Source organism: Ascaphus truei, chromosome 1 (genome assembly GCF_040206685.1).
Source record: "Ascaphus truei isolate aAscTru1 chromosome 1, aAscTru1.hap1, whole genome shotgun sequence".
Taxonomy (NCBI): Eukaryota; Metazoa; Chordata; class Amphibia; order Anura; family Ascaphidae; genus Ascaphus; species Ascaphus truei.
The window spans coordinates 463814657-463841671 of NC_134483.1; the positions used below are offsets into that span (position 1 = coordinate 463814657).

The following is a 27015-nucleotide window of genomic DNA, read 5'->3' on the forward strand; positions in this document are numbered from 1 at the left end:
ATCTATAAAGGAAAGCAAACATGCAATCAGTCCCATAAATGATAAAATAACTTCAAATTATAGACATGAACAAGAACAAAGACCTCCTAGTTTATGGTCTAGGGGGATGAGGGAGATCTGGGAAGGGCAAGGAAGGGGGTGGGGGGGGGGGGGGGCAGGCGAAGTGTAAGTATTAATAGCCAATTAAGGACAGTATTTAGAAATTGTAAGTTTCAGATTGAAGAAGACCAACATTATGTTCATAAGGTCCCCTCACTTAATACAAAGTTACGGTCATCAATACACGTTGGTTGTATGCACAGTGAAGTACAACGGAACGTTGTTATACCGTTTGTACGATCAGTTAAGAACAGCTGATTCCAATTTCAAAATCTAGAACAAGCTTAACAAGGGGGTGTAGTAGAATGGCCGGCCGCAGTATATAAAGCAGGAGCCGCGAGCCCAGACCATTCTAACTACGGAGCCTGAGGAAGCCCATAGGGCGAAACGCGTAGCTCAAAATCCCCCAGAAATTTTGACCCTTTCAAGCCACCGTCGGGAGCGGGACACGGGAAGTGCAGCGCTACATCCGGACGCGGAGGGAGTTCAGCTGCAGCACCACAAGTCCTGTTTAATTCCCTAAAGACTGGCTTTTTTCACCCTTCCACAGAGTAACTCACGGGTTGAGTTAGCTGTGTCTTGTTGTTTTATTTTCCACTTAATAAAGACCTTGGCCTTGACTTTTTCGAGCTCAGAACTTCTTTTACCCATTGGGGGGGTGAGAACTCACAATCAGTACCAGTGGACGTCTCCCAGCGGGGACCACAGAAGGAGCAACAAAAGATACCATTTCCAAGTGTGCACTCACACTTGGCCGTGTGAGTAGTAACACTTTAATTTTGTCTCTACCATATACTAAGGTGTGGCCTTTGACTTTTTGTTTTTAGAGCTTTAACTCAACATTAAGAAGTGGAACTGCCCCCTAGAGACCAAGATACCATCCCTTAGAGCGCACGCATACATGCCCGTGTGAGTGTTTTATTTCTATTTCTATTATATATCCTGACACCTTTCCTGATATAATCACAGATTGCTCACATATTTTGTATGTATTTATTCCGAGGGTGAGACAAACACCAGAGAAGAAGAACGCAGACGCAAGGCGGCGAAAGAATCTAGAAGACAGAAAAGAGACGAAAGAAGAAAAAAGAAAAGGAAATCCGAAAGATACCTTGATGCGACAGCATTCGCACAAGGCCGTGTGAGTGTTAAAAATTATTTTACACCTACAAAACCCTCCACATTGCCTTAGAGCATTATACAACCAATTCTGGTTATACACCAGCCTTCCATCAGTGCTCCCCCATCCCCCCTTTTTTTCTTGTCTCCTTTGTTTTGAAGGATCCTGGGTAGATCCTTTGTTGGGGTCTTTTGAGTCACAGGCGGAAAAGAAGCAGAGGGATACCTTGCCTACCACCAAGGTAGCTATATCACCCATATTCCATATTTACCATCCCCACAGGTAGCGCCCGGGTTGTTGTTCTCTAGACACTTAATATTCCCCCTCACACGTAATATTCCTCTCACACTTAATATGCCCCCTCACACTTAATATTCCTCGCACGTAATATTCCCCTCACACGTAATATCCCCCTCACACTTAATATTCATATCACACTTAATATCCCCTCACACTACTTAATGTCTCTCACACTTAATATGCCCCCTCACACTTAATATTCCCCCTCACACTTAATGTTCCCCCTCACACGTAATATTCCTCTCACACTTAATATTCCCCCTCACACTTAATATTCCCCCTCACACGTAATATTCCCCATCACACTTAATATTCCCCCCTCACACGTAATATTCCTCTCACACTTAATATTCCCCCTCACACTTAATATTCCCTCTCACACTTAATATGCCCCCTTCACACTTAATATTTCCCCCTTACACTTAATATGCCCCCTCACACTTAATATTGCTCTCACAATTAATATTCCCTCATTCACACTTAATCTTCCCTCTCACACTTAATATTCCTTGCACGTAATATTCCCCCCTCACACGTAATATCCCCCTCACACTTAATATTCATATCACACTTAATATCCCCCTCACACTTAATATCCCCCCTCACACTACTTAATGTCTCTCACACTTAATATGCCCCCTTACACTTAATATGCCCCCTTACACTTAATATGCCCCCCTCACACTTAATATTTCCCCTCACACTTAATATTCCCCCCTCACACTTAATATTCATCTCACACTTAATATTCCCCTCACAGTTAATATCAACCCTCACACTTAATATTCCCCCCCTCACACTACATAATGTCTCTCACACTTAATATGCCCCCTCACACTTAATATGCCCCCCTCACACTTAATATGCCCCCCCTCACACTACATAATGTCTCTCACACTTAATATGCCCCCTCACACATAATATTCCCCCCTCACACTTAATATTCCCCCCTCACACTTAATATTCCCCCCTCACACTTAATATTCCCCCTCACACTAAATATGCCCCCCTCACACTGTTGGTGAGGCAGCATGAGGAGAGAGCTGGTGAAGGGGCGATGGGGAGGGGCCTGTGCTGGTGTGGGGGAGGGGCCTGTGCTGGTGTGGGGTTGTGTTTGTGTGGGGGAGGGGTCTGTGCTGGTGTGGGGGAGGGGTCTGTGCTGGTGTGGGGGAGGGGTCTGTGCTGGTGTGGGGGAGGGGGGTTGTGTTGGTGTGGGGGAGGAGTTTGTGCTGGTGTGGGGGAGGGGGATTGTGCTGGTGTGGGGGAGGGGTCTGTGCTGGTGTGGGGGAGGGGTCTGTGCTGGTGTGGGGGCCTGTGCTGGTGTGGGGGAGGGGCCGATGCTGCCTGTTCCATGCTGCTCCCGCACCTGACAGCAGCAGGATCCCACACAAAGGCTAACAAAGCACTCCTATTGGCCCTGCAAACCTCGCGAGAGATCCTGCTGCAGTCACGTGTAGTGTGTGCTATCAGTCTACCCTCATGTCCTGGACTCCTGGTTCCTATCTGCGGGCCAGACAGAAGGGGCCGGCAGGCCGCATGTCTGACAGAAGGGGCCGGCAGGCCGCATGTCTGACAGAAGGGGCCGGCAGGCCGCATGTCTGACAGAAGGGGCCGGCAGGCCGCATGTCTGACAGAAGGGGCCGGCAGGCCGCATGTCTGACAGAAGGGGCCGGCAGGCCGCATGTCTGACAGAAGGGGCCGGCAGGCCGCATGTCTGACAGAAGGGGCCGGCAGGCCGCATGTCTGACAGAAGGGGCCGGGAGGCCGCAGCCCTGCATTAAATGGGAACTGTAAAGACAAATGGTAAAAAAAAAAAATGGAACACTATCTTATGTTTCATTTCATAACTTTTATGGAAAACAGCGATTAGGTTTCAAAATAAACATTTCCCAAGTTACAATGCATGCATAAAAAGGGCCATCGCCTTTTTAAATCTAAATGGTCAATATATGTTATTCGTTTTTTTATTTATTTATTTTTTCAAACAATGCATTATTATTAAATAACTAGAGTACCTCCCACTTTATTTAAAAGAACACAATAAAAAAAATGATAGAACAGGGATTTGGCGAGAGATACAAATACTGTAAAAATAATAGAATCCTAATCCAAAAATAGCCTGGCATAACATCAGACACACAGCCTGTATCGATTTAAAATCTACTTGTTCCATTCAGTCCAGCGGGGGGTCCCCAATACATGTATAGCCATATAAGCACATTATGGTTTTTACCCCTGCTCTGGAAGTGAAGGGGTTAACAAATAACATGATAAAGCACTCTGGACCATATTTACTAAGCGGTGCAAAGCTAGAAGACGTTTTATGGCATATTTAAGTGAATGAGCTGCAAAATATCTTGCAGCGCTATAAAGTACCATTCTTGCTGTACATATTTCTTTGCCCTCTGTCCTTTCCTACTACACAAGGGAGAAAATAAATGAAAGAAAAAGGTGAGTTGCTAAAGATTTTCAAATGGTTTCCCAAAATTCAGGTAGAGATGGTTAGATTATGGACACGTGTATATTAGTTTATGAAAACTGCAGCTCTGAGAATTCCATCCTCTGCAGCACAATTGTCAGCATAAGGCTGCGGTCCCACTAACTGCTCCTACTAACTGCTCCTACAGCGCACACCTCGGCGTGCGTTGTGCGTATAAGCACTGCCCCTCAATGGGGCTGGGCCCAGTACGCACCTTCTCGCTGGAGGTGCAGCCGCGCTGTACTGCCAGGCTTATTTTTAACTCAATGAATTTGAGTTTAGAACTGGCGACGGAGGCTTGGCCACGCCCCCGCCGGCGGTTCACCCAATGAGGGCGAACCAGCCGCGTGAGGTCATGGCCACGCCCCCGCAAAATTCCCACCACGCCCCCTACCGTCCCAATCTCTCTCCCTGGAGGACCGCAGATCGCGGTTAGCGCTGTGCACGCCCCCCCCCCCCTCACCGCGTTGGGCGCACGTGCCACAGTGCTAACTGGGACCGCAGCCTAAGGGCTGTTATATAGTGCCGGGCGCGTGCAACGCTGTGCGCGCGCGCAGAATTTTAGTTGGCTGACATCAGTCAGCCTTTCGATAATGGCAGGGAGCGGGGAGCCGACAGACAGCGGCGAAGACAGGGAAAATAATCTTTTTGCGCCGCTACCAGCGCTGAATGTATGTATATGTGTGTGTGTGTATATATGTATGCACGTGTAAGTATGTATATGTGTGTGCATGTGTGTATGTATTTGCGTGTCTACACAAATTTAATAAATATTTTATTTTTACCAATGTTTTTTTTTTTTAATAAATTACACATACTTACACACATAAAAACACAGAAGCACACATAAGCACACACAAACACTGTACCTTCACAGCTCTCACAGTATACATACAAAAAGAATGCAGCACGTGCACGCGCGTTCGCATAGGCACGCACGTTCGCACGGCCACATGCACTATATAACAGCCCTAAGGCTGTGTTTATAGTAGGCGCGCATGTGACGGAGAGCATGGCATCGCGCGTGCCTGTCAGCCGAGCGATGTGTGCACTTTTTGTACTTTTAGATGTAGGTGATGGGGAGGCATGGTGGACGATGGGGAGGGCTGCTTCGCCCTCATTGGCTGAACCGCTAATGTGACACAGCCATTGCGCAAAAAGACTAAATCATTTGTCTTTTCAAAAATCTGCTGCGCAGTCGCTTTTCATCGCTCCCGCGCGCACTATATAGAGCTGCTGCACTTTGTTCACGCCGCGCGCGAAATTGCACAAAGCCGTCGCGCTCACTATAATCGCGGCCTTACACAGCAAGGTGAGGCAAACTCACTCTGCAAGTAATGCATAAGTAACACGTTGTAACCACAGACAATTGCATACTCCAAAGAAACAATTATAACAAACAATCATCTGGACTTGAAGATAATGAAGGGATTCACTAAGGTCCAATGTGCGGTATCGCTCCCTAAATTGGACATTAAGTGCTAATTTGGGGCGTGATACCCCACATGGGACCTTACTGAATCTGCCCCATAGACTCACCGATCACAAATTGCCTATACTGTATGCATATTAATACTTACTGTACCGTAACTACCATAGCATGGAGATTTTTTTTGCAAATCACAGACACTACAAAAACTATATGAAGGAATAATAATATTAATAGACAAAATAGTATCATTATATTTATTGCAGCCTGATTGTATGTATACACTCAGATATAATTTTCAAATGATTTTGTTTGTGTTGAAAACCAGCAAAGATACCTTGAGATGCACATCTTGTTTTCAAGTACATCTGGGTTTTCCTTCTTAATAATAATAGCATGTTCTTGTATAGCGCTGCTAGTTTTACGTAGCGCTTTACAGAGACATTTTGCAGGCAGTCACCTATAGTGAGGCTGGACCATGGGTTCTAAGCCATGGTTCCCAGATCTCGTAAAATTGGGGCGTTTTCTGCTGTTTTCTGCTTTTGCAGCTCCCGTGGAGCTTACAATGTATGTTTTTGGTGCCTGAGGCCCAGGGAGATACAGTGACTTGCCCAAGGTCACAAGGAGCTGACACCGGGAACTGAACCAGGTTCCCCAGCTTCCCTAACTCAGTGCCAGTCAGTGTCTTTACTCACTGAGCCACTCCTTCTCCCTAAAAAACTCTAACAAACCGCTCCTTCTCCCTAAAGCCGCGCGTATAGAGACTGCGACGGCAACGCGTGACGTCACTGCTAGCGAAAGTTGTATTTCGCTTTGCGGTGGCGTCGCGGGCGACCAGGCCATTGATTGGTTCAGGGGCTGTCACATGAAGCGACACCCCCATAAAAATCAAATATTCCCGGCTTCAAAAAATCGCGTCGTCCTGTCGCTTGGTCGCCGTTGCGCTTACTATAAGCGCACGTGGCGGCGACAATGCATTTGTTTTCGGGCGGCGGCACCATCGTCGGCACTATAAGCGCGGCCTAACAAACCGCTCCTTCTTAAAAACAAACCCTGCAAAAAGGTCTCTTGTTTAAAAATAAGGCATCTCTGAAAACCCCCGAGGACGGTCCCCCTGAGGACCGAAATGTCGGGCTCCCATGGTTAGTATGGAATAATAAAACACAGTTTTCAATGTATGTGTCCAGTGCAGCTAATATTGCTCTTTGGGGTTTTTTCTTTCTTTTTATCCTGATATTGTTTTACCAAGCATGGTATAGTCTTTAAGACTATTTACCCCTTTAATACTGAGAGTCCGACCTTTTTCTACTTCTATCTCTCTATAATATTAATAATAAATATGTAGAGTCTGTTCTACAACGGAGTTATTTTTAAATAATGCTTTGCTGCACTTACAGACTTCAACACTGGTGGTGCTAACAGCGAGTAAATTAAGTCAGTTGCTGCTTGAAACCGTGCTGTTTCTGCTGCACAGCGACTTCTGAGACGATTAACTCTTGCTTATACCAAGACAAGAAAAAAAATAAAAAAAAGGATTTCATGCTCTTTTACCTTCCACCCTCTCTGTTGCAGCACTAGGGTCCAGATATGTCTCATTTGCCGAATGAACGCTCTCCTCGTCCTCTAATTCAGCAACTGTCTCCGATCCCAAGATGGCGTCCAGATCGTCATAAAAACGCAGTCTAGTTACGTCTCCGGTGCAGTGACCGCATTTTATTGCTCTGTATTCATACTTCAGATTTTTATACTTTGCCCGACATTGTTTCCAGTCCCGGAACACCCCTAACGCCTGCATTCTTTTAGCTATGTACATAAATAGCCCCTTATTCCTTAGGGTTCCATGAAGTTGCTTTTTAATGTTTTTTTCTGACCAAACGCTCATCAGGGCTCGAATCTCATCCTCAGTCCAGTACCTCCCAGCTCCCCTCTCCATGTTGAAAGTGACCTGGAAATGATTCACTATTTCTAAGCTACGATTTAGTTTCCAGGGAAACCAGACGACTGGCTGTCAGTGAGGCCCACGCACACACACAAGCTTCTGGTTTACTGGCTCAAGCTGCCTGAGGGGAGTGACTTGATGCACAGCCAACCAAGCAGCTTCAGCAGGAGATTACAAATAAAGCAGCTCACAGGGTCACATGGTTAATTATTGCTGTTTCTCTGCAGGAGAAAATGGATTCTTTCCACAGACACAGTTTAAGCTTTTGAATTCACAACTTCTGCAGACAGGTGATTTGGCCAGTCTTTAAATAAAATAATTAGGCAATAATTAGCCAGAGGACATAGAATAAGAGGTGACGTGTTTTACATACTCGGGTGAAAAGTGTTTTTTTTTTTTTCAAACTGTTTTAATGTGCAGATGACATTCGTGACACATTGCAGCTCTAACTCATGTCCCTGCAATGCTTGTTCGCTCTTTTGTGTTTTGACCTCTTTGTTGCCGGAGGGACTGTTCCATATTTTAGCCCCTTAGTTGCTGGATTGGTGTGAATAAAGGATATACCTTACACTGTGTTTTAACCTCTGTAACTTATTTATTGTACTATGAGAGTTACTGCTTGTTTTCAAGTATGACCTGGGCACAGAGTTATGATGACAATATAAGATTACGTTATATCAAGAGAGGATATACGTTATATTTACAGACAGTTAGAAATAATATATGTTATGGGCGTATTTAACAGCTGCAGACGAGATTAAAATGTGAGACAGCTGAAGTCTTGAAAGAACTTAGACTGGAGGCAGTTTTGAGAGTCTCTGGTAGGTTGTTCCAGACGTGAGGTGCACGGTAACAGGAGCCGGAACGACCAGATTCCTTGTTGAACCTTGGGACCGTGAACAGTCTTTTGGAGACAGATCTCAGATAAGTGCTGTGTGTGGTACTGGCGAGGAGCTTGTTCAGATAGGCAAGTAGATTGCTTAGAAAGTATTTGAAGGCAAAACAGGACAAATGTACTCTGCACCTAGACTTAAGTGATGGCCAATCTAGTTCTTGGAGCATTTTGCCGTAATGTGTGTTCTAGTTATATTGTAGGACAATGCAGGGTATTGAGTTGTAGAGGGTGTCTAGTTTGCTAAGATAGCTTTGGGGTGCTGTACCATATACTATGTCCCCATTGTCTATAATTGGCATTAGCATTGTTGTGTGATGCACATTCTGACAAGTGGGCTTAGGGAGGATTTGCATCTATAAAGTACACCTAGTTGGCATAGGTTTTTGAGGTCACGTAGCAATATGTAACCCAAATGTTAAATGGGAGTCAAACCATATGCCCAGATATTTAAAGCTAGTGACGGGCTAGAATTGTGTTAGAGTTGGTTCTGATCGGTAGCTCTGTCATTGGTAGCTTTAGAAATGTAGCCTTAGTCCCAAATACCATCGTTAGTTTTGGCAGTTTTTAAAAACGGTTTTGTAAGAGACTTGTTCAGAGGTACGCAATGGAGACTGTTTTAAGGTGAAATTAAAATAAGGCTTTATTGCGCCTGTCACTTTAAACACAGCAAACATGTAAATCAGCAAACAAAATCCGCTCCACTTTGGAGTATATATACTGTACACTTGTAGTCCAGATCTCTTTAACTGCGTGGTTACGATTCACCGGCCCAAATCATAGGGACATTTATATATATATATAAATATAGACATAGATAACAGTCTTATAAGAAAAGTCTTATCTGTCTCTTGTAGGGGAAGGCTTCTTTGTTCTCCTGGTGTCCACACCTTTGTGCGATAAGGCAATGTCAGGATCCAGGTTTAGAAGTACTTTCCCCTGTGTCTTGCTGGCAGCGTGCAGTCCCTTTTGGCAGGCTCAAGACGTCTGTGTTCCCTCTGCCAGTCTCATCTGTGAGACTCAGGAACCTCTCCTCTGTCTGTCTCCTTGTTCAGCTCATATGTGTGCTCAGGAGTCTCCCCTTCCTGTCTCAGGAGGAGCCTTTTCTCTAACAAACCTCCAATCAGCCAGGTGCTGGTCAATTAACCAACACACTGCTGGATTAGAGGCAAGTTTTCTGAACAGGGATAAATCCCCTGTTACAGGTTTATTTTGGGGAATCTAGTATTCAAGTCTTGAAAAATCAGATTGAGGTATGTGTCCAAGGTCAGACAGGCTAGGGCTGTGTGCATACACGTGGTCCTCGGTTATCCGATGGAATCCATTCCAGAAACTAGCATTGGATAGTGAAAGCATCGTAAGCGAATCCCATATTAATGAGCAATGGCGAGCGGCGGATAATCCATTCCAGTGTTGGATATCCATTCAGCGGAATGTATTGTGACATGTCGGATGATACGTTTGTCGTAAAGGAGCAACAACAGATAGCAAGAACTCACTGTATAAATTTGTGTCATCCATATACATGTGAATTGAAGTTCATTTACAAGCTGATGAAGATTGAAAAGAATAGGAGCCCCAGAACAGAGCTTTGCGGAACATCGCAGGTGGTTGGAGTTAGAGCCCAAGATAGATACATGTTAAAATCTACCCGATGGGTAGGAGTGAAACTAGTTTAAAGCATGCTTCCCTATTCCAGAGCACTGAAGCTTGTTTAACAAGATAATATGATCAACAGTATCAAACGCCTTTGCAAAATGAAGGAATATTACACCAGAAAGTTGTCCCAGTTCCATTCCACACTGGATTTCATTGCAAATTTTTAAGAGGGTAGTTACGATGGAGCGGTTTTGATTGAAGTTGGCTAAGGAAATTGTCTTAGTATAGTACTCACTTAATTGGGAGTGAATACATTTTTCCATGACATTGGATAATATTGGAAGAAGAGAAATTAGTCTGTAGTTGGACACATTGTTTTTGTCCCCAGTTTTGAAAACTTTGACAACTCTGGCAATTTTTGATGTCTGTAGGTTATGGCCTGAAGACAAAATAGAGTTGATTAGGGAGGCAGGCAGCATGGCAATGACTGGGGCACCGAGTCGTAGGAACTTTTATTGCACTAGGTCAGGTCCACATGGGCTGTTTAGTTTTAATGTTAGCAGTGCCAGTGTAATCTCCTCTTCAGATACTGGGACACATTGAAAATTGTAAGCACTGTTATTAGAGAGTGGAGCTAAAGGGGTCCTCACGGTTATAGCTTTGTGAATGTACAGTAGTTGGGGTTGCGCTTTGACAGGGGAGAAGTAGCACATCCCACAAAGTATTCATTGACTGTGTTTGCAATGTCAGTGTGATTTGTCAGAGTAGTATTATCGTTTTTGATGGTTGTTGATGGCTAGAAGGCTGGACTATATTGTTGATGACCTTCCAAAAATGTGTTGGATTTGATATATTTTGGTTAAGATTGTCTGTGTAATATTGGGCTTTTGCTAGTCTTGTTTGCCTTGTGCATGTATTCCTCAGGCATCTGTAGTTATTAAGATCCATGGTAGTGCCAGTTACTTTGTATCTTTTCCACAAGACATCCCTAAAATGATAAAGTGCAATTAGGTCAGTTGTGACCTATTGAGCGTGGACCCAGCATACTCTTATTCTGCGTATTGGAGCATGGGTATCAGAGTTTTAAGAACTCTGTGTGGAAATATAATCAAGCACTGAATCAGGGTCTGGTATAAAGTTGATCTGTACCAAGGGCAGCTGGTTAGGTCAGTCAGAAGTTGTTGTGGGTTAAAGTTTCTAAATGTTCTAGTGACTAGAACTTTAGGGCTTGATTTGGTCGTTTGAGTTTCCTTACACAGTACACTATTACATGCTCACTGAAAATGTCAGGTAGCTTACCAGAGGATTGGATTCTGTTGGGACAAGAGGGTAGAATCCAATCTAGTAAGGAATGGTTGCAAGATTTTAGGTTTGTCCGTGTGGGTTGGGAAATTAGTTGAATTCAATTTAGGGACTCGACCTGTGACCAGATTTGGTTGTTTTTAGGGTCAAGCCAAATGAGGTTGAAATCACCAAGAACTACAGTAAAAGCTCACACTTCCATTCAGAGAGGAAATTGTGCCAAGAAAGTGAGTCATATCAGTCAGGCATTGTAGTGGGGTTTTAGGGGGCAGTAGATGCCAGCAATAGGAATAGGCTTAGAAAAGGGGAGGCAAATTTTATGAACTAGGATTTCAAAAGAGGATATGCTTAGTGGGGGGGGGGGGGGGGAATTTAGCAGCGTAAATTGTAAGGCATCTTCAATATAAAATAACACCCCTCCTCCTTTTCACCTATCCTAATAATGGAGTATCCCTGAATGGAAATAGATGCATCAAGTGTTTTAGGAGTTAGCCATGTTTCGGTGAGAATGATGGCTTTGAGTTTATGCAAAAGGGATTGTGCCCTTAGTTCATCCAGTTTGGGCAGTAGGCTTCAAATATTTATATGGGTGACAGAGAGCCCTTTATGGAATTTGAAAGGGACATTATCAGGGGTCTGGGACAGAGTTGAAAAGGGGGGGGGGGCTGGGTTGATTTCAATATCTAGTGCTAAAGAGAGTAACAGTATAAATAGACATTTGAGTCTTTGTTTTCAGGCTGCAAAGTTGCAAGGTTTGCCCTTAGTATGAGTGGTGCTAGGTGTGCTAATTTTCAGACCTCTCCACCAACATTCAGTAGATAATACAAAGCTTTTGAGTAGTCCAGGGTGTGTGATTACATTGGGTGTGGGCCAGGAAGGATAAGTTTGTAAATAGAGAGAGAGAGTAACATTTACATGAGGCCACAGTATAGGACACAATTGAGGCAAGTAGCAGGTTCATTTTCAGAAAGGTAGATACAAAAGACAAGGCCGTGTACCTGACTTTAGTAGAGTTGAAAGTGTTGAAATACAGGGTTTCAAGGCAGCCAGTATAACCTCCGGTCTGCAAAAAAAATGCATTTTTGAGGTGGTCCTAAGAAATAAAATGAGGCAAGTAGTACTATGAGGATAGAGCAAGGTCACATCCACTAACTACATATTTAGCAAGTACTGTACCTGATTTATATTAGCTGTACCTAGTAAGCACCAGATGTACCCATTTCTGGCAATGTGTGACAGCAGACGAGAGCTCCATTGGCTGTTTCCTGATTCCATTGGTTGAAGCTCGGAACCTTCAACCAATTAGAAAAGCTGGCCGGCTGAAGAAGTATAACAACAGAAAAGTAGATCTGAAATTGTCAGGAGAAATGGATCACATTTACAAGTACCTACAGACATGTAACTACATACTGTTATTATAAATACAACTACATTAGTGGCAACATGTTTTCTAATTGCAGTGAACTGCACATGCCCAGTTGCTTGAAAAGGTCTTTACTCTGAACCGATAGACCAAAGTGCAGATATTTCCATGTGCATTATGTTGGAGGGTCTGTGGGAAAATGGAAAGTTGAACCTTGTTCATGCAACAAGTAGGCAAATGGGAAGCAGCAATGTATGTCCGGTGATGTGGAAGCGTAGTCAAGTGGGATGAGGGCCAGAAGAGGGAGAAAATTCTGCAAACCAGAAAATCAGAGGCATGAAGGTATTGGGAGCAGTGGGGATCTCTGTAGGTGAAGTCAGAGCTACATTGTACTGCAATATGCAAACGCCACGCCAGTCCAGAGCCATGCGGGACAGCCTTGGTTTCATTCTCTCAGTTTACACTCCCCAAGTGTGAGAAGATTCTTCCCGGTGGCAGTGGGTAGACAGATAGAGGGAGAAGAGTCAGCTTTTGAACCGACAATGCTGGCTCTCTGCATCTCCCACTGTCAAATGAGAGTAGCTTTGATCCTGGAAGGGAGACGTGTAATGACACTGAAAGGGTAAGGATATTGGGTTATGAGCATGATAGGAAGTAGAGTGGTATATCTTATTCTGCCACTAGATGTCAGAATTAGTTTTTCCTGCAGACTGAAAGTAACAAAACATGAAATCTTATGTACAGTATGCACATCTTTATTTATAGCCACTGTGTACTCAGTGTGTTGTGGTTTTTTTGTTTGTTAATAAATCTGTTCTGTAGTATTAGATAATACTTTATTATTATTTTGTATTATTATTCAACTCGTTTTGACATTTTTAATGAGTTTTAAAGCATCCATTGATTTCTATAGCAGGTTTTAGCCCAGCTCCCAAGCAGTGCAAGATATTGCAGCTTTGCAACACTTTGTTTGTAATAATTTGTTGTAAATATTCCCAGCAGTTTGAGCTGCAAACTGTAACAATAGATAATGTTACCTAAGTAATATAAGGATACATTGCAGCTGCTCCGTTACCCTGACTGAAGCAGCCATTATGTTAGTCACACAGTCAGGATTTTTACAGATTTATCACAGGAGCAGCAAACGATTGCCAGCTTAGGTCAGAATGCAGAATTAGACCTTGTCACATGCTTTACATATACAAATAATAAAAAAAAAAGGGGGACTGTAATTAACAGAAGAAATTGCTTACTTGGAAGCTACACCTGGCATGTTAGGAACAAGGATGCCCTGAGGTCAGAGCACACTAGAGAGACTACTGTACATACAGTTGCTTCCCTTTCTGGAATACCAATCCTAAAAGATTGTCAAACAGCAGCAAGTCATAGAGGTGAGCCTCTCATGCAAATCTATGCCCCACATTTGTTTTTGTAATAATGGGCCTCTATCAAGAACAGAATGGCTTTATATGGTTATTATGAAAGGGGCTTATACCTCATTATTGCTGAATCGTTTTGTTTTATTGCTGGAGATCTCAGGCCATGGTTTCTCAGTTGCTGTAACCGTATTCAAAATGGTAAAACATTCCTGAAATTATTCAGAAAAGCACACTTGCTACCTAACAGGGATGAACGGGTTTTAAAAGCAATCCTGGCCTGGCACCAGATGAGTCATGAGTCATTACCAGCTTTTGAATTTAATCTGTTCCGAAATTTCCATACCCTTTGTTAATCATCACTGGAAAATCAGCAGAATGATGCTATCCTCTGATGCATTGTTTCCCATTTTTGTATTCCTTTGGCAACTAAAGCTATTGATGATGTATGTGCCTGATCTGTCTCTCTCAGCCTATTTGAGGGAAATGATAAAGCTGCAGCTTCTGGACAAGCAATCACTTCCCAGTACAGGTAACGCATAGAGGTTCAGATCAGGTTCTAGTCCCCTGCTGTGGTTGTGGGAGAGCTAATGTCTTGAAGCGTCATTGTCCAGCATGTAGTCCACACGGCCAACATGACCATAGAAAAATCAGTCGCCATCAGAAACACCTGTGTACCAGCTCAGCACAGGGTGAGGTCGTGACATCTGCTAGTAAGTATGTAGTGGATGTTCAGAGCCCTCCTTTTATTCAACCTCAATGTGATCAATCAACTTTGTTTACTTATTTAGTAATTGCAATGTCTTGATCAATTGGCCACATCTGAAAGCCTTGATTAATGGGCAGAATGTAACAGCATTTCTGGATACGTGCGCAGCATTTACCATTGTAAATGAGGTGGTGGCTGCGTTATATCCAGGACTGGTGTTTTAGCCATACAAGGGATTGCCACTCTTAATGGCTGCATTAAACCACTACATTGATCTTTACCTGGTGTGGCATACAGTTTGTGCGTAATGCAGTGATTGTGCCTAATCAGCCCCTATGTTGTTGGGCAGAGACTTTCAGCGTAAGGATACGGTTTTCATCAACTACGACGGTAGGGAGCACGCGATTCTTCCTAATTTTCTGCTGGCTAAAGACATTTCGGAATCAGAAAAATCCCATTGGAATGGGATTGCATACAAAAATTCAAATCGGATAATTTTTTCTACCCCACCTATCATAATATCAGCCACTTCACAGGTGTAAGGGGACACACTCAATACATTATGTATATGGAAAAAACAGCTATAGTATCTCCTCCAGTTATCTCAGGGACCAGTAATCTGCTTGCAATGGATATTAAAGGGTCCCAGGACCACACTAAAATACATTAAGGCCCGCCAATTGCCCTTCTAGAGCTATCTGGGCTACATACGGTCCAGAAATTGGTCCATTGTATAGATTCATGCATGGACGACCATTTCACTCTCATCGATAATGTTGTAATTATCTGGAATCTGATTCCTATCCCATGCTAAATGAGGCATGTTCCTCCTGTTCCTAATGTATACTTTTATATTTCAAGCACTTATTCCCATTATGTATTTGTAAGGAATCGGGGAACACGCCCCCTGCGGCGTGCTCCCTCCTTACCTGCCGCATCTCAGTTCCCGCTCTCCTTATAGAGCATTCACGCACCCGCGGTTCCCTACTCGTACCCCGGAGCCCGGCCACCCCCGGTCGCGTCACGCTATCTCTCACGCGTGGCGCGTACACGTGATGGCGTGCGCCGCCCTCCAGCTGCGAGTCAACTTCACGCCGCCTTGTGGCGTATTCTCTACCCATGCCTAGTTTCTCTGATGTCTCTCTGTATGGCATGCGCCGCCCTCTAGCTGCGAGTCAAGATTCCCTGTTGATTCTCTATGTGGTGGGCGCTGCCCTCTAGCTGCGAGGCTACCTTCCTATGCATCGCTGCCCCTAAGTCTCTTGGATCGCTCGGAGTTCGATCCTTAAGAGGGGGGTACTGTAACGATGCGCAGAACACGCCCCCTGCGGCGTGTCCCTTCCTTACCTGTTTACTTCTGATCGCCGCCCTCTAGCTGTGAGTCAAGATTCTGTGTCTTTAAGGATTCTGAAGCAAGCAACGCCATCTTGTTTTCTGGCAAACCCTGCCCTCTTCCTCCTGTCAGGAAGTAAGCCTCTCTTTGACTTTCTCTCTGCTATTAGTCTTTTGCTGCCTGCCCTGGTGTGTGCTGGTACTCATCGCATACTGTTCCTGTCTGGGCCTCCTTGGGACCTTTACTTATCTCCTGCGGATTCCGGAGGACTGGGACAGTCACTCTTATACTACTGAGGTTAGTTTACTGTCGGGTAGTGTAGGTACCTGCTTAGTAGGGTTCACCTTGACGTGGTAGCAGGTTTATAATTCCTTGGCCAATGGATTAGACTAAGAACCCTTATGTTATGTTTAGTTTCGCTGCACCTTGCGGTTTCTGGCACTATGCCTTTAAGAAGTCTGGACGTTCTCCTAGAAGCAATCCTTCTCTGGATGTTACCTTGTGCTCTGGACTCTATGCCCATGTTCCTGTACCATGTTCCTGGTTTCCGTTCCAGACTCCCGTGCTGAAGCATTGACTTCCAGCAACCCCCGCGTTGGTGCCTGAGAGCGCACGCACTCCCGCTCTGCTGTCAGAGCGTACGCGCGCATGCAGCTGGATCACTCGTGTCTCTGAGCTTGGCTCCGCACCTCCGGACGCGTCGCGCATTCTCATGCGCGCAGCGCGGTCACGTGACTACGTGTGCCGATCCCAAGCTGCGTGGCATCTTACTCCCTTCGTATCCCCTGCGGCCTCCCCACCTCGCTATTGTGTCCCTTCCCTTTCCCTGCGCTTGTGAGGAGAGCACAAGCGTGACAGTATTACTGCTGTGAAGCGCTATGTACATGGATGGCGCTATATAAATAAAGATATACATACAAACATGTCACAGTCAATTATACTGGGATCGCAAATGCCAGGTAGAACGAAGGAGTTAAGTAAAGCAAGTTTATTTTGACCAGAGTCAACAGGCACCACACAATACACTATTAAAGTACAAACTCACCAAAACGGGTTATGGAGGGAATCCTAGCTAGCCAGGTGTTGGACACAGCTTCAGTAGGCTTACCCGGGTCAGGTTCCACACTCCACAGGGTTCTGGTCCCTCAAGACCACAAAGATGCTATTCGGAGAATAGCACTTTCAAAAGCCCCGGTCGTCTACAAGACTGAATCTCGTTTTGGGTGTCTCCAACAAAAACCTTGGTAAAACACCAATTACCCAATGTCAGGGTGAACGGTGGAGGTGAAATTGGCAGCTCTTCACACATATTAACCCATCTCCATAGGAAAGCATGAAAGAAGGGGTGCCGGCCAATCAGCATGATGCTACGTACCGGCCAATCACAGCACGGATGCTACATCGGCCAATCACAGAGCGAGGGCTCATCTGTGATGGACCAATCTGGGCCGTTGGAGGTGACAGTGCTTTAGGACAGCCCACAGAGGTGAGCTTAAGGAGAGGGGGAAATTCAAACTGACCACTGGGACCTTAGTCAGTTGAGGCTAAGACCCAGGCCTTAGGCTGCGTCCATAGAAGGACAGGCTGTGCTGAGCCGTGTGGACGCTCCACGCTGAGCCCCTGCATCCTCAATGAGGATGTCTTTAGAGGGGGCTCACGCGAGCGTCCGCAGGCGTGCTGAGGCGCTGGATTTTTCAGCCGACAGCCAAGCTGTTTTTCAGCGCGCTATTGGCTGAAAACATCCAATCAGCGCGAAGCAGCGTCAACGTCACGGCGTTTGGCCCAGCGACGTCACTGCCCCGCCTCCCACCACCTCCCCCCGCCTCCCGATCGCTCCCGCTGGCTCGCCTGCATGTGCATGAAATCGCACAGCTTCAGCAGGCGAGCCTCAGCGTCAGCGCGCCTCAGCACTGCTTCCCCCCGCTATGGCCCCAGCCTTAGGTTCCAGTTTCAGCTGGATACCTGCTGTGGAGATACATGCCTCAGAGTCTGGGCTGAAGAATGGCCCTGCTCTAAGGCTAAGGCCCCGCTGCACGCGCCCGCACGGCCGCCTTGCTTGCCGGCGGCGCGTGCAATTCACTGCACCGCGATCTCCATGACGTGAGGGGGCGCGGAGTTTGCATTCAACTTGACTGACATGGGGCAATGGCTGGCCTTAACCTTTAATATACTAGCCACATTGCCACTACCGTCACAAGGCAGCCTTTGTGCTCCAAGTATTATGAGAAGGGCTGCTCAATAGTACCTTGGCCATCTGTTAAGTGGACACTTGGGTATTGCTAAAAACCTGTTGTGTCTTAGACAATGTGCATGCCGGCCATCTTTTAGAAAGAATGTATGTGCATATGTGAAGTCCTGCAATAAGTGCCTCATGAATAAACCATCACAGCTGCTGCCATAGGGATTTATTTATAAAATGTTTTACCAGGAAGTAATACATTGAGAGTTACCTCTCGTGTTCAAGTATGTCCTGGGCACAGCGTTAAGACAAATAATACATGGTTACAAATACAGTTACATAATGAGCAGGGTATACATTATATACAAGACATTGCATGCACAGTTAAAGATAATATATATTATGGCGTATGAAACAGTTACAGACCAGATTAAAGTGTGTGACAGCCTTAGATTTGAAAGAACTTAAGCTGGTGGTGGATGTGAGAGTCTCTGGTAGTTTGTTCCAGTTTTGGGGTGCACGGTAAGAGAAGGAGGAACGGCCGGATACTTTGTTGAGCCTTGGGACCATGAACAGTCTTTTGGAGTCTGATCTCAGGTGATAGGTGCTGCATGTGGTAGGGGTGAGCCCTATCAAACCGCTACATCCACTTCATATGGTGGTAGTGGATTCAATGTATCCCTTTCCAAGAACAGCAAGGGGATTTAAATACATTTGCGTTAGGGTGAGGGGTATAAGCCCCCAGTCAGGTCTCAGCTGTCCCAGGCATAGGGATTAATGACAACCTTGTTGTTTGTAATCCATGTGCTGTAGAGCATACATAAGTGCTGGGGAGACTCTATCAGACAATCTGGACAAGGTATAATGGTACCAATATTGCTGAAGGATTGCTCAAAGCTCTATATATACCATAGAGGTATGAGGCAAATCCCCAGCAAAAAGCATAGGCACATACCTGGTAAGCCAGTGTCAGTCTCCCTTCGCAGCACTGCTCTGTATCAGCTGGATGCGTGCATCACGCTGGGTGTAGTGAAGAAGGAGGGAGGTCCCGGAGGTCCAATGACGGTGCACTGCTCAACAAACAACGGGGGCTGCAGCCAGTTGAAGTAAAAAAGTATTTATTTAAGTGGTCAGGGCGAAGTACATGGTGACTTTGACGCGTTTCAGGACATAACGTCCCTTTATCAAAAAGTGATGTCCTGAAACGCGTCAAAGTCACCATGTACTTCGCCCTGACCACTTAAATAAATACTTTTTTACTTCAACTGGCTGCAGCCCCTGTTGTTTGTTGAGCAGTGCACCGTCATTGGACCTCCGGGACCTCCCTCCTTCTTTAAATACATTTGGTTGTTTTGTGAACTATTTGACAGAATGGGTTGAAATTTTCCCTACTCGACCACTCAATAGCTAAAACTGCAGCATCCACGTTGACAAATAAACTGTTCCCTTTGCATGGGGCTCCACCGATCTTAATCTCAGATAAAGGTACTCACTTCACAAGTGTTATTTTCAAAGATGCAGTTTCAGACGATCCACAAGACTTCTGGAACAATGTTCTCTGGACAGACGAGTGAAAGGTAGATCTTTTTGGTCTCAATGAGAAATGTTATGCTTGGCGAAAACCAAACACTGCATTCGAACACCTGTCAAGCATGGTGGTGGGAGTGTGATTGTTTGGGGCTGCTTTGCTTTGAATACCAGTGATCTATAAAATGACATCACCGATTATTTCTGCTGCTAATACCTCTTCTTATATAACCTACCCTAATATCTTGCTAGCTTTCCGCATAGCTTTGTTACATTACTTGCCTAGCTTTACATCTTCTGAAATAATTACTCCCAGGTTCATTATTTCCTTTATAGTAGGTGACATTATTCATGGTGTCAATAATCCTGTATTCTACCTTTGGATTTTTGTGAACCAAGTACAGTATTTTGCATATTTTGTTATTAAATTCTATTTGCCACACTCGACCATTCCTCCAATCTAATTAAATCATTAGTCATTTTGTTTCCCCCCTGGAACACGGGCACCAGTACAGATCCCTTGTTCAGCCAGTCCTCATTTTACAACGCTTCATTTTACAACGAATGGCTTATCCAACGCTATGCAATGCATACCTATATTCATTTTTACAACGCCAAAACGACTTATCCAACGCTCTTACGACGCTTTGCAACGTTGTTTATGTGTATGTGTGTATATACATATTGTGACAGAAACCAGGGGATGGTAATAAATTCCATATATAGGGCTCCCAGGATACTGAACAGCTTCTATCCTGTTTAGGCTGGAAAGTGCAGCCTTAGAATGCATGCACTCCATCCCACAGTTTGGCAAGTGCTGGAACTGAGGGGTGAGGGATCCAGACCAGAGTCTGTCTGCTGCCTGATTTCTGTCACCTGTCCTGCTAGGTGGAAATCAGGTATGTAAGGCTGATTTCCTGGTTCCTCTCCCCTCTCCCCAAGAGACTGGCGCAGGAAGGCTGCTGGAAGCAGAGAGGGGAAAAGCCTCTCCCCAAACAGGTTAAATAATTTTGTACCTTTATCAAATTGCAAAGTTCCTTATTTTTGTTTGTTGGAAGCGGATAAGCCGCCCCAATCCCAGTCAGGGTAAACCTCAGTTAAGTTATTGCTCAGGTGAGCAGGCTTTTGTTTTGCTTGTGTTTCTTTTGTATGCAGTGTGGCAGTCTCAGTGCCTGGGACTGAATAAACCAGGCAGTAGCCTGTTTAAAGGAACAGCACGTTACGCCTCGTCATTTAACCTACCCTAAATGACCGTGTTCTAACAGTCCTTAGACAGACTGCGGAGCCCCGGAGTAAGCCGTTTGTCCCAATATATATATACTAGCTGAGAGACCCGGCGTTGCCCGGGATGTAAATGCGTAATAGGTAGTATTATTTATAACTCGTGGAACAATAGGTGAGTATTTGTTGTAAAGGTTTCGGGGGGGGGGGAGAAAGGGGAGCGGGGGGGGAGAAAGGGGAGCGGGGGGGGGGAGAAAGGGGAGCGGGGGGGGGGAGAAAGGGGAGCGGGGGGGGGGGGGGAGAAAGGGGAGCGGGGGGGGGGGGAGAAAGGGGAGCAGGGGGGGGGAGAAAGGGGAGCAGAGGGGGGAGAAAGGGGAGCGGGGGGGGGAGAAAGGGGAGCGGGGGGGGGAGAAAGGGGAGCGGGGGGGGAAAGGGGAGCGGGGGGGAGAAAGGGGAGCGGGGGGGGGAGAAAGGGGAGCGGGGGGGGGGGAGAAAGGGGAGCGGGGGGGGAGAAAGGGGAGCGGGGGGGGGAGAAAGGGGAGCGGGGGGGGAGAAAGGGGAGTGGGGGGGGGGGAGAAAGGGGAGCGGGGGGGGAGAAAGGGGAGCGGGGGGGGGAGAAAGGGGAGCGGGGGGGGGAGAAAGGGGAGCGGGGGGGGGAAAGGGGAGCGGGGGGGGAGAAAGGGGAGCGGGGTGGGGGGGAGAAAGGGGAGCGGGGGGGTAGAAAGGGGAGCGGGGGGGGTAGAAAGGGGAGCGGGGGGGGTAGAAAGGGGAGCAGGGGGGGAGAAAGGGGGGGAGAAAGGGGAGCGGGGGGGGAGAATGGGGAGCGGGGGGGGGAAAGGGGAGTGGGGGGGGGAAAGGGGAGTGGGGGGGGGGGGAAAGGGGAGTGGGGGGGGGTGGAGAGCAGTGGGCATATGTATTGTCATAATTTATGTATGGGCATTTCCCCCCCCTCCTCCGTGCGTCCGTCCCCCTGCTGGTTCGGCTGGTGGCCCCCCCCGTTCCCCGTGACTCCCCCCCCGTTCCCCGTGACTCCCCCCCCGTTCCCCGTGACTCCCCCCCGTTCCCCGTGACTCCCCCCCCCGTTCCCTGTGACTCGCGCTCCCCCCACCCCCCCCCGGCGCCCGCTTGGTCCCCCGATGTGCCGTCCTGCTGAGTGAGGCGTGCAGGCGGCTGCAGGAAGCGCCCTGTGTGGGCCTAAGACTCGCGCTCCCCCCCCCCGGCGCCCGCTCGATGTGGCGTCCGGCTGAGCGGCGGTAGGAAGCAAGCGCCCTGTGTGGGCCTAAGACTCGCGCTCCCCCCCCCCCCCCGGCGCCCGCTCGATGTGGCGTCTGGCTGAGCGGCGGTAGGAAATTTCCCTAGCCAATTCCAGTCTGGGTTTCGTCCCAAACACTCCACCGTAACTACCCTGCTAAAAGTTTGCAATGAAATCCAGTGTGGAATGGAACGGGGACAACTTACTGGTGCAGTATTCCTAGATTTTGCAAAGGCTTTTGACACAGTTGATCATGTTATCCTGCTTAACAAACTCCAGAGCTCTGGAATAGGAAACATGCTTAAAACTTGTTTCAGTCCTACCTATCAGGAAGATCCCAACATGTGTCCATCTCAGGCTCTAACTCCAACCCCCTGGATATCACCTGTGGTGTACCGCAAGGCTCTGTTCTGGGGCCCCTACTCTTCTCAGTGTTCATTAATGATCTTCCCACAGCTTGTAAGGAAGCCTCAATACACATGTATGCAGATGACACAATCCTGTATGCACACAGCCATAGCCTCTCTGACCTTCAACACATACTTCAGTCTGACTTTTTGAGACTCGAAAACTGGATTTCCCAAAACAAACTGTTTTTAAACACTGACAAGACTGTAACAATGGTATTTGGGACCAAGAATAAATTTGTAAAGCTTCCAGTGACTGAGCTCCTGATTAGAACCAACGCTACCACCACCCTAACACCTGTCACTAGTTTTAAATACCTGGGCTTATGGTTTGACTCCCACTTAACATTCGGGATGCACATTGATACCCTGACAACCAAGACCTATGCCAAACTAGGGGTACTTTACAGGAACAAATCCTCCCTAAGTCTCCTGGTCAGAAAGCGTATTGCACAGCAGATGCTAATGCCAATTATTGACTATGGAGACATAGTATATGGCTCGGCTCCTCAAACCCACCTTAACAAACTTGACACCCTCTACAATTCAATTTGTCGTTTTGTTCTCCAATGCAACTACAACACACATCACTGCGAAATGCTCAAAGAACTAGATTGGTCATCACTAGAGTCTAGGCGCAAAGTTCACCTTTCCTGTCTCACCCTCAAATACTTTCTGGGCAAGCTACCCAGCTACCTGAACAAGCTCCTCACCCCTACCACATGCAGTACCCATCACCTGAGATCAGACTCCAAAAGACTATTCATGGTCCCAAGACTCAACAAAGTATCCGGACGTTCCTCCTTCTCCTTCTGTGCACCCCAAAACTGGAACAACCTACCAGAGACTCTCATATCCACGACCAGCTTAAGTTCTTTCAAATCTAAGGCTGTCTCACACTTTAATCTGGTCTGTAACTGTTTCATACGCTCATAATATATATTTTCTTTAACTGTGCATGCAATGTCTTGTATATAATGTATACCCTGTTCATTTATGTAACTGTATTTGTAACCATGTATTATTTTGTTTTACTCTGTGCCCAGGACATACTTGAAAACGAGAGGTAACTCTCAATGTATTACTACCTGGTAAAATATTTTATAAATAAATTTATAAATAAAGCGCCCTGTGTGTGTGGGCCTGAGGCTGAGGCGGGACGCGCAGTGGGCCTGAGGCTGAGGCGGCATGCGCAGTGGGCCTGAGGCTGAGGCGGGACGCGCAGTGGGCCTGAGGCTGAGGCTGGACGCACAGTGACTTACCTGAGCGGGTGGTAGCGCCGGGGAGGTAAGGGAGCGGCTGGGGTAGGAGGGCCGCGCTTCCCGTCCGGAGCCAGTGCAGGACGGCGCACGTGAGGGGGGGGGGGGGGGGGAGGGGGGCGGACAGAGGGTGTGTGTGTGTGTGTATAGAGCTGCTGTGTTGTGTGTGTGTGTGTGTGTGTGTATAGAGCTGCTGTGTTTTGTGTGTGTGTATAGAGCAGCTGTGTTGTGTGTGTGTGTGTGTGTGTGTGTATAGAGCTGCTGTGTTGTGTGTGTATAGAGCTGCTGTGTTGTATGTGTGTATAGAGCTGCTGTGTTGTGTGTGTGTGTGTGTGTGTGTGTGTGTGTGTGTGTGTGTGTGTGTGTGTGTGTGTGTGTGTGTGTGTGTGTGTGTGTGTGTGTGTGTGTGTGTGGCCCGTCACTCCGCCTCAGGCCAATGAGAGGTGTGCAGGGGCGGGCGACCCAAGGGACCAATGAGATTTCCCCTAGGGACACCGGACATCCAGGCAGGCAAACATACAGTGCTTTCACTAATATAGTATAAGATATACACACATACACATAAACAACGTTGCAAAGCGTCGTAAGAGCATATATATATAATATTATACTATACAATATTATACTATATAATATATTATTTATTATTTATATTATATATATTGGTAAATAAGAGGGAAGTGGGGGAGAGAGGGGAGGAGGTTAGCTCTTGCTACAGTCTATGAAATGGTGCCAGGGGTAGGGAAATTTGGACAAAAAACTGCACTTGCCTAGACAAGTGAAAAGGACCCCTATACAACAAGCACTCATATGAAAAGTGTACGGAAATATACAGAATAAAACTTAACCTTTATTGGTATATAATTATAATACGTGAGTATAACTTATAAAAAAGCAAACACACAACACTACAAGTAAAACAAGTATTAAACAAACTACCTCCAAGTCAGAGAATACACTGGTGGGGGTGGTGAGCAGAGGGACTCTGGGGGACTGGCACCTAGAAATAATCTAATCTTAGTATAAACGGTGCCTCAGGGTGGTGAGTAAAATGTAGATGTGGAGAGGTGTGGTGTATGTATATAGTATGTCAAACGATCTCACACCTTCCCGACCACTCCTGATAGAATTGTCACTCATAAGAGTATTCCCAGGCAGCCTCCCTCTGTACCTTCAGTGCGGAGGTCTGCCGTTTCACATGATAGGGACTCAGTCAGTTCACTCCACCCGGCAGTTCACGTTCTGTGGTGTTCATGAATACACCACGCCGGGTGGAACTCTGTAGTATGCACATTATCGGAGCCGTGATTGGTTTACACCAGGGGGGCGCAAACTTTTTTCCCTGCGCCCCCCTGACGGCTGTCCCCTCGCTCCCGCGCCCCCCCCCCAACCCTAACTTACCCGCGCTCCGGCGTAATGACGTCACGTTGCCATAGCAACGTGACGTCACATGACCTCGCAGCGTCATTTTGACGCCGCGTTGCCATGGCGACGCCGGGAGGAAGCCGCTGGAGCCACGGGTAAGTATGGTTTACAGAGGCCCTGCAGCTCCCCCGGCACTTAATTTAAGTGCCTTCGGGAAGCGCGCGGGGCCTCTGTAAACCCCGCGCCCCCCGTCGGCAGTCTCGCGCCCCCCCTGGGGGTCGCGCCCCACAGATTGCGCACCGCTGGTTTACACTATATAGCAGCCACTTAGGTTAAATTCAACTCTGATCGTGACATTTCCAAGCAGCTGCAGTGTACTATCACTGACTCCAGACCCTTACACAGGTCATTTATACCATACTGACTTGAACCTCATGTCTGTACACTATTCGTTAGGGCTATATACTATAACTTTTTACACACTATACACCAACGAATCAGACATCATTGCCATCATGCCACCGCTGCCCTCACAGAGGAGCCGAGTAGCAGTTTATTTTCACTGTATAACTGCTCTCACTTAGGCTTTGGTATTTTGATACAAACACATACCACTGTCAGTCTGTTTGAATGGATACTCTGTATAAGATTAATTTATACAATGTATTCAGGGTTTTCCATTTAACAGCCATATTATCCTAGCTACACTGTAGCCCACTTTTTGGTAACCATATACTTTTATCTTGCGTTGCCCAGAAGGACAATTTTATTACTATTTTTTGTTTTGTCACCTCTCAAGAACAGAGTGTTTATACTTCGAATTTGGCAATTACTAGCCCTGAGTATCTACTCCATTATGCTGTATTTAGTACATTTGTTTGGTGTACCATTCGTTATACCATCACCTATCAGCAGGGTGCTCTTTACATATACACTCTCTGCTGTTCTCAATTGCAGCCTATTTCTGAATACTCTTATGAGTGACAATTCTATCAGGAGTGGTCGGGAAGGTGTGAGATCGTTTGACATACTATATACATACACCACACCTCTCCACATCTACATTTTATTCACCACCCTGAGGCACCGTTTATACTAAGATTAGATTATTTCTAGGTGCCAGTCCCCTAGAGTCCCTCTGCTCACCACCCCCACCAGTGTATTCTCTGACTGGGAGGTAGTTTGTTTAATACTTGTTTTACTTGTAGTGTTGTGTGTTTGCTTTTTTATAAGTTATACTCACGTATTATAATTATATACCAATAAAGGTTAAGTTTTATTCTGTATATTTCATACACTTTTCATATGAGTGCTTGTTGTATAGGGGTCCTTTTCACTTGTCTAGGCAAGTGCAGTTTTTTCTCTATATTATATATATATATATATATATATATATATATATATATAATACAGTATATACACTATATAATTTATCTGTGTGCTGCATATCTTATTGCCTGCATAAAATATTTGGTGTATTTTAGTGTTAAAAATGCCTTCAGGAACGGAACCTTTCATTTAAACAGTGTTCCTATGGGAAAACGTGTTTCGCAATCCAACGCCATTTTGAGTAACACATTGTGTCGGATAATCATGGACTGCCTGTACAGGATCCACTTGTTACCATCCCCTGCTCTGAATGTACTTCATTTTCCATAACTCTCTGTCGCCTATTCTTGAACCAATGTCTTTTGAATTCTACCACCTTAGGCTGAGGCTATACTAGGCGTCTGCCGCAGAGGCGATTTGTGGCCTAGGGGGAGACGCAACAGGGAGGTGTGGCGGAGGCATGGCCGTGACGTCACAGAGCTGGTTCGCCCTCATTGACTGAACCGCTTACGTAACCGTCCGTCGCGCAACAAAAT

At 46.2% G+C, this 27015-nt stretch overlaps 1 protein-coding gene across 6 annotated transcripts in view; it reads right to left on the reverse strand.

Moving 5' to 3' along the window:
- PAICS (phosphoribosylaminoimidazole carboxylase and phosphoribosylaminoimidazolesuccinocarboxamide synthase) overlaps positions 1-7375 on the reverse strand; it is an 86599-nt gene extending 79224 nt beyond the window's left edge. For all 6 annotated transcript variants that reach the window (XM_075566083.1, XM_075566074.1, XM_075566093.1 and 3 more), the window contains exon 1: positions 6979-7375. In XM_075566083.1, the coding sequence (XP_075422198.1) occupies positions 6979-7360 (382 nt within the window). In that variant the 5' untranslated portion in view covers positions 7361-7375. The remainder of the gene's footprint in view (positions 1-6978) is intronic.
- Positions 7376-27015: the final 19640 nt, after the last annotated feature.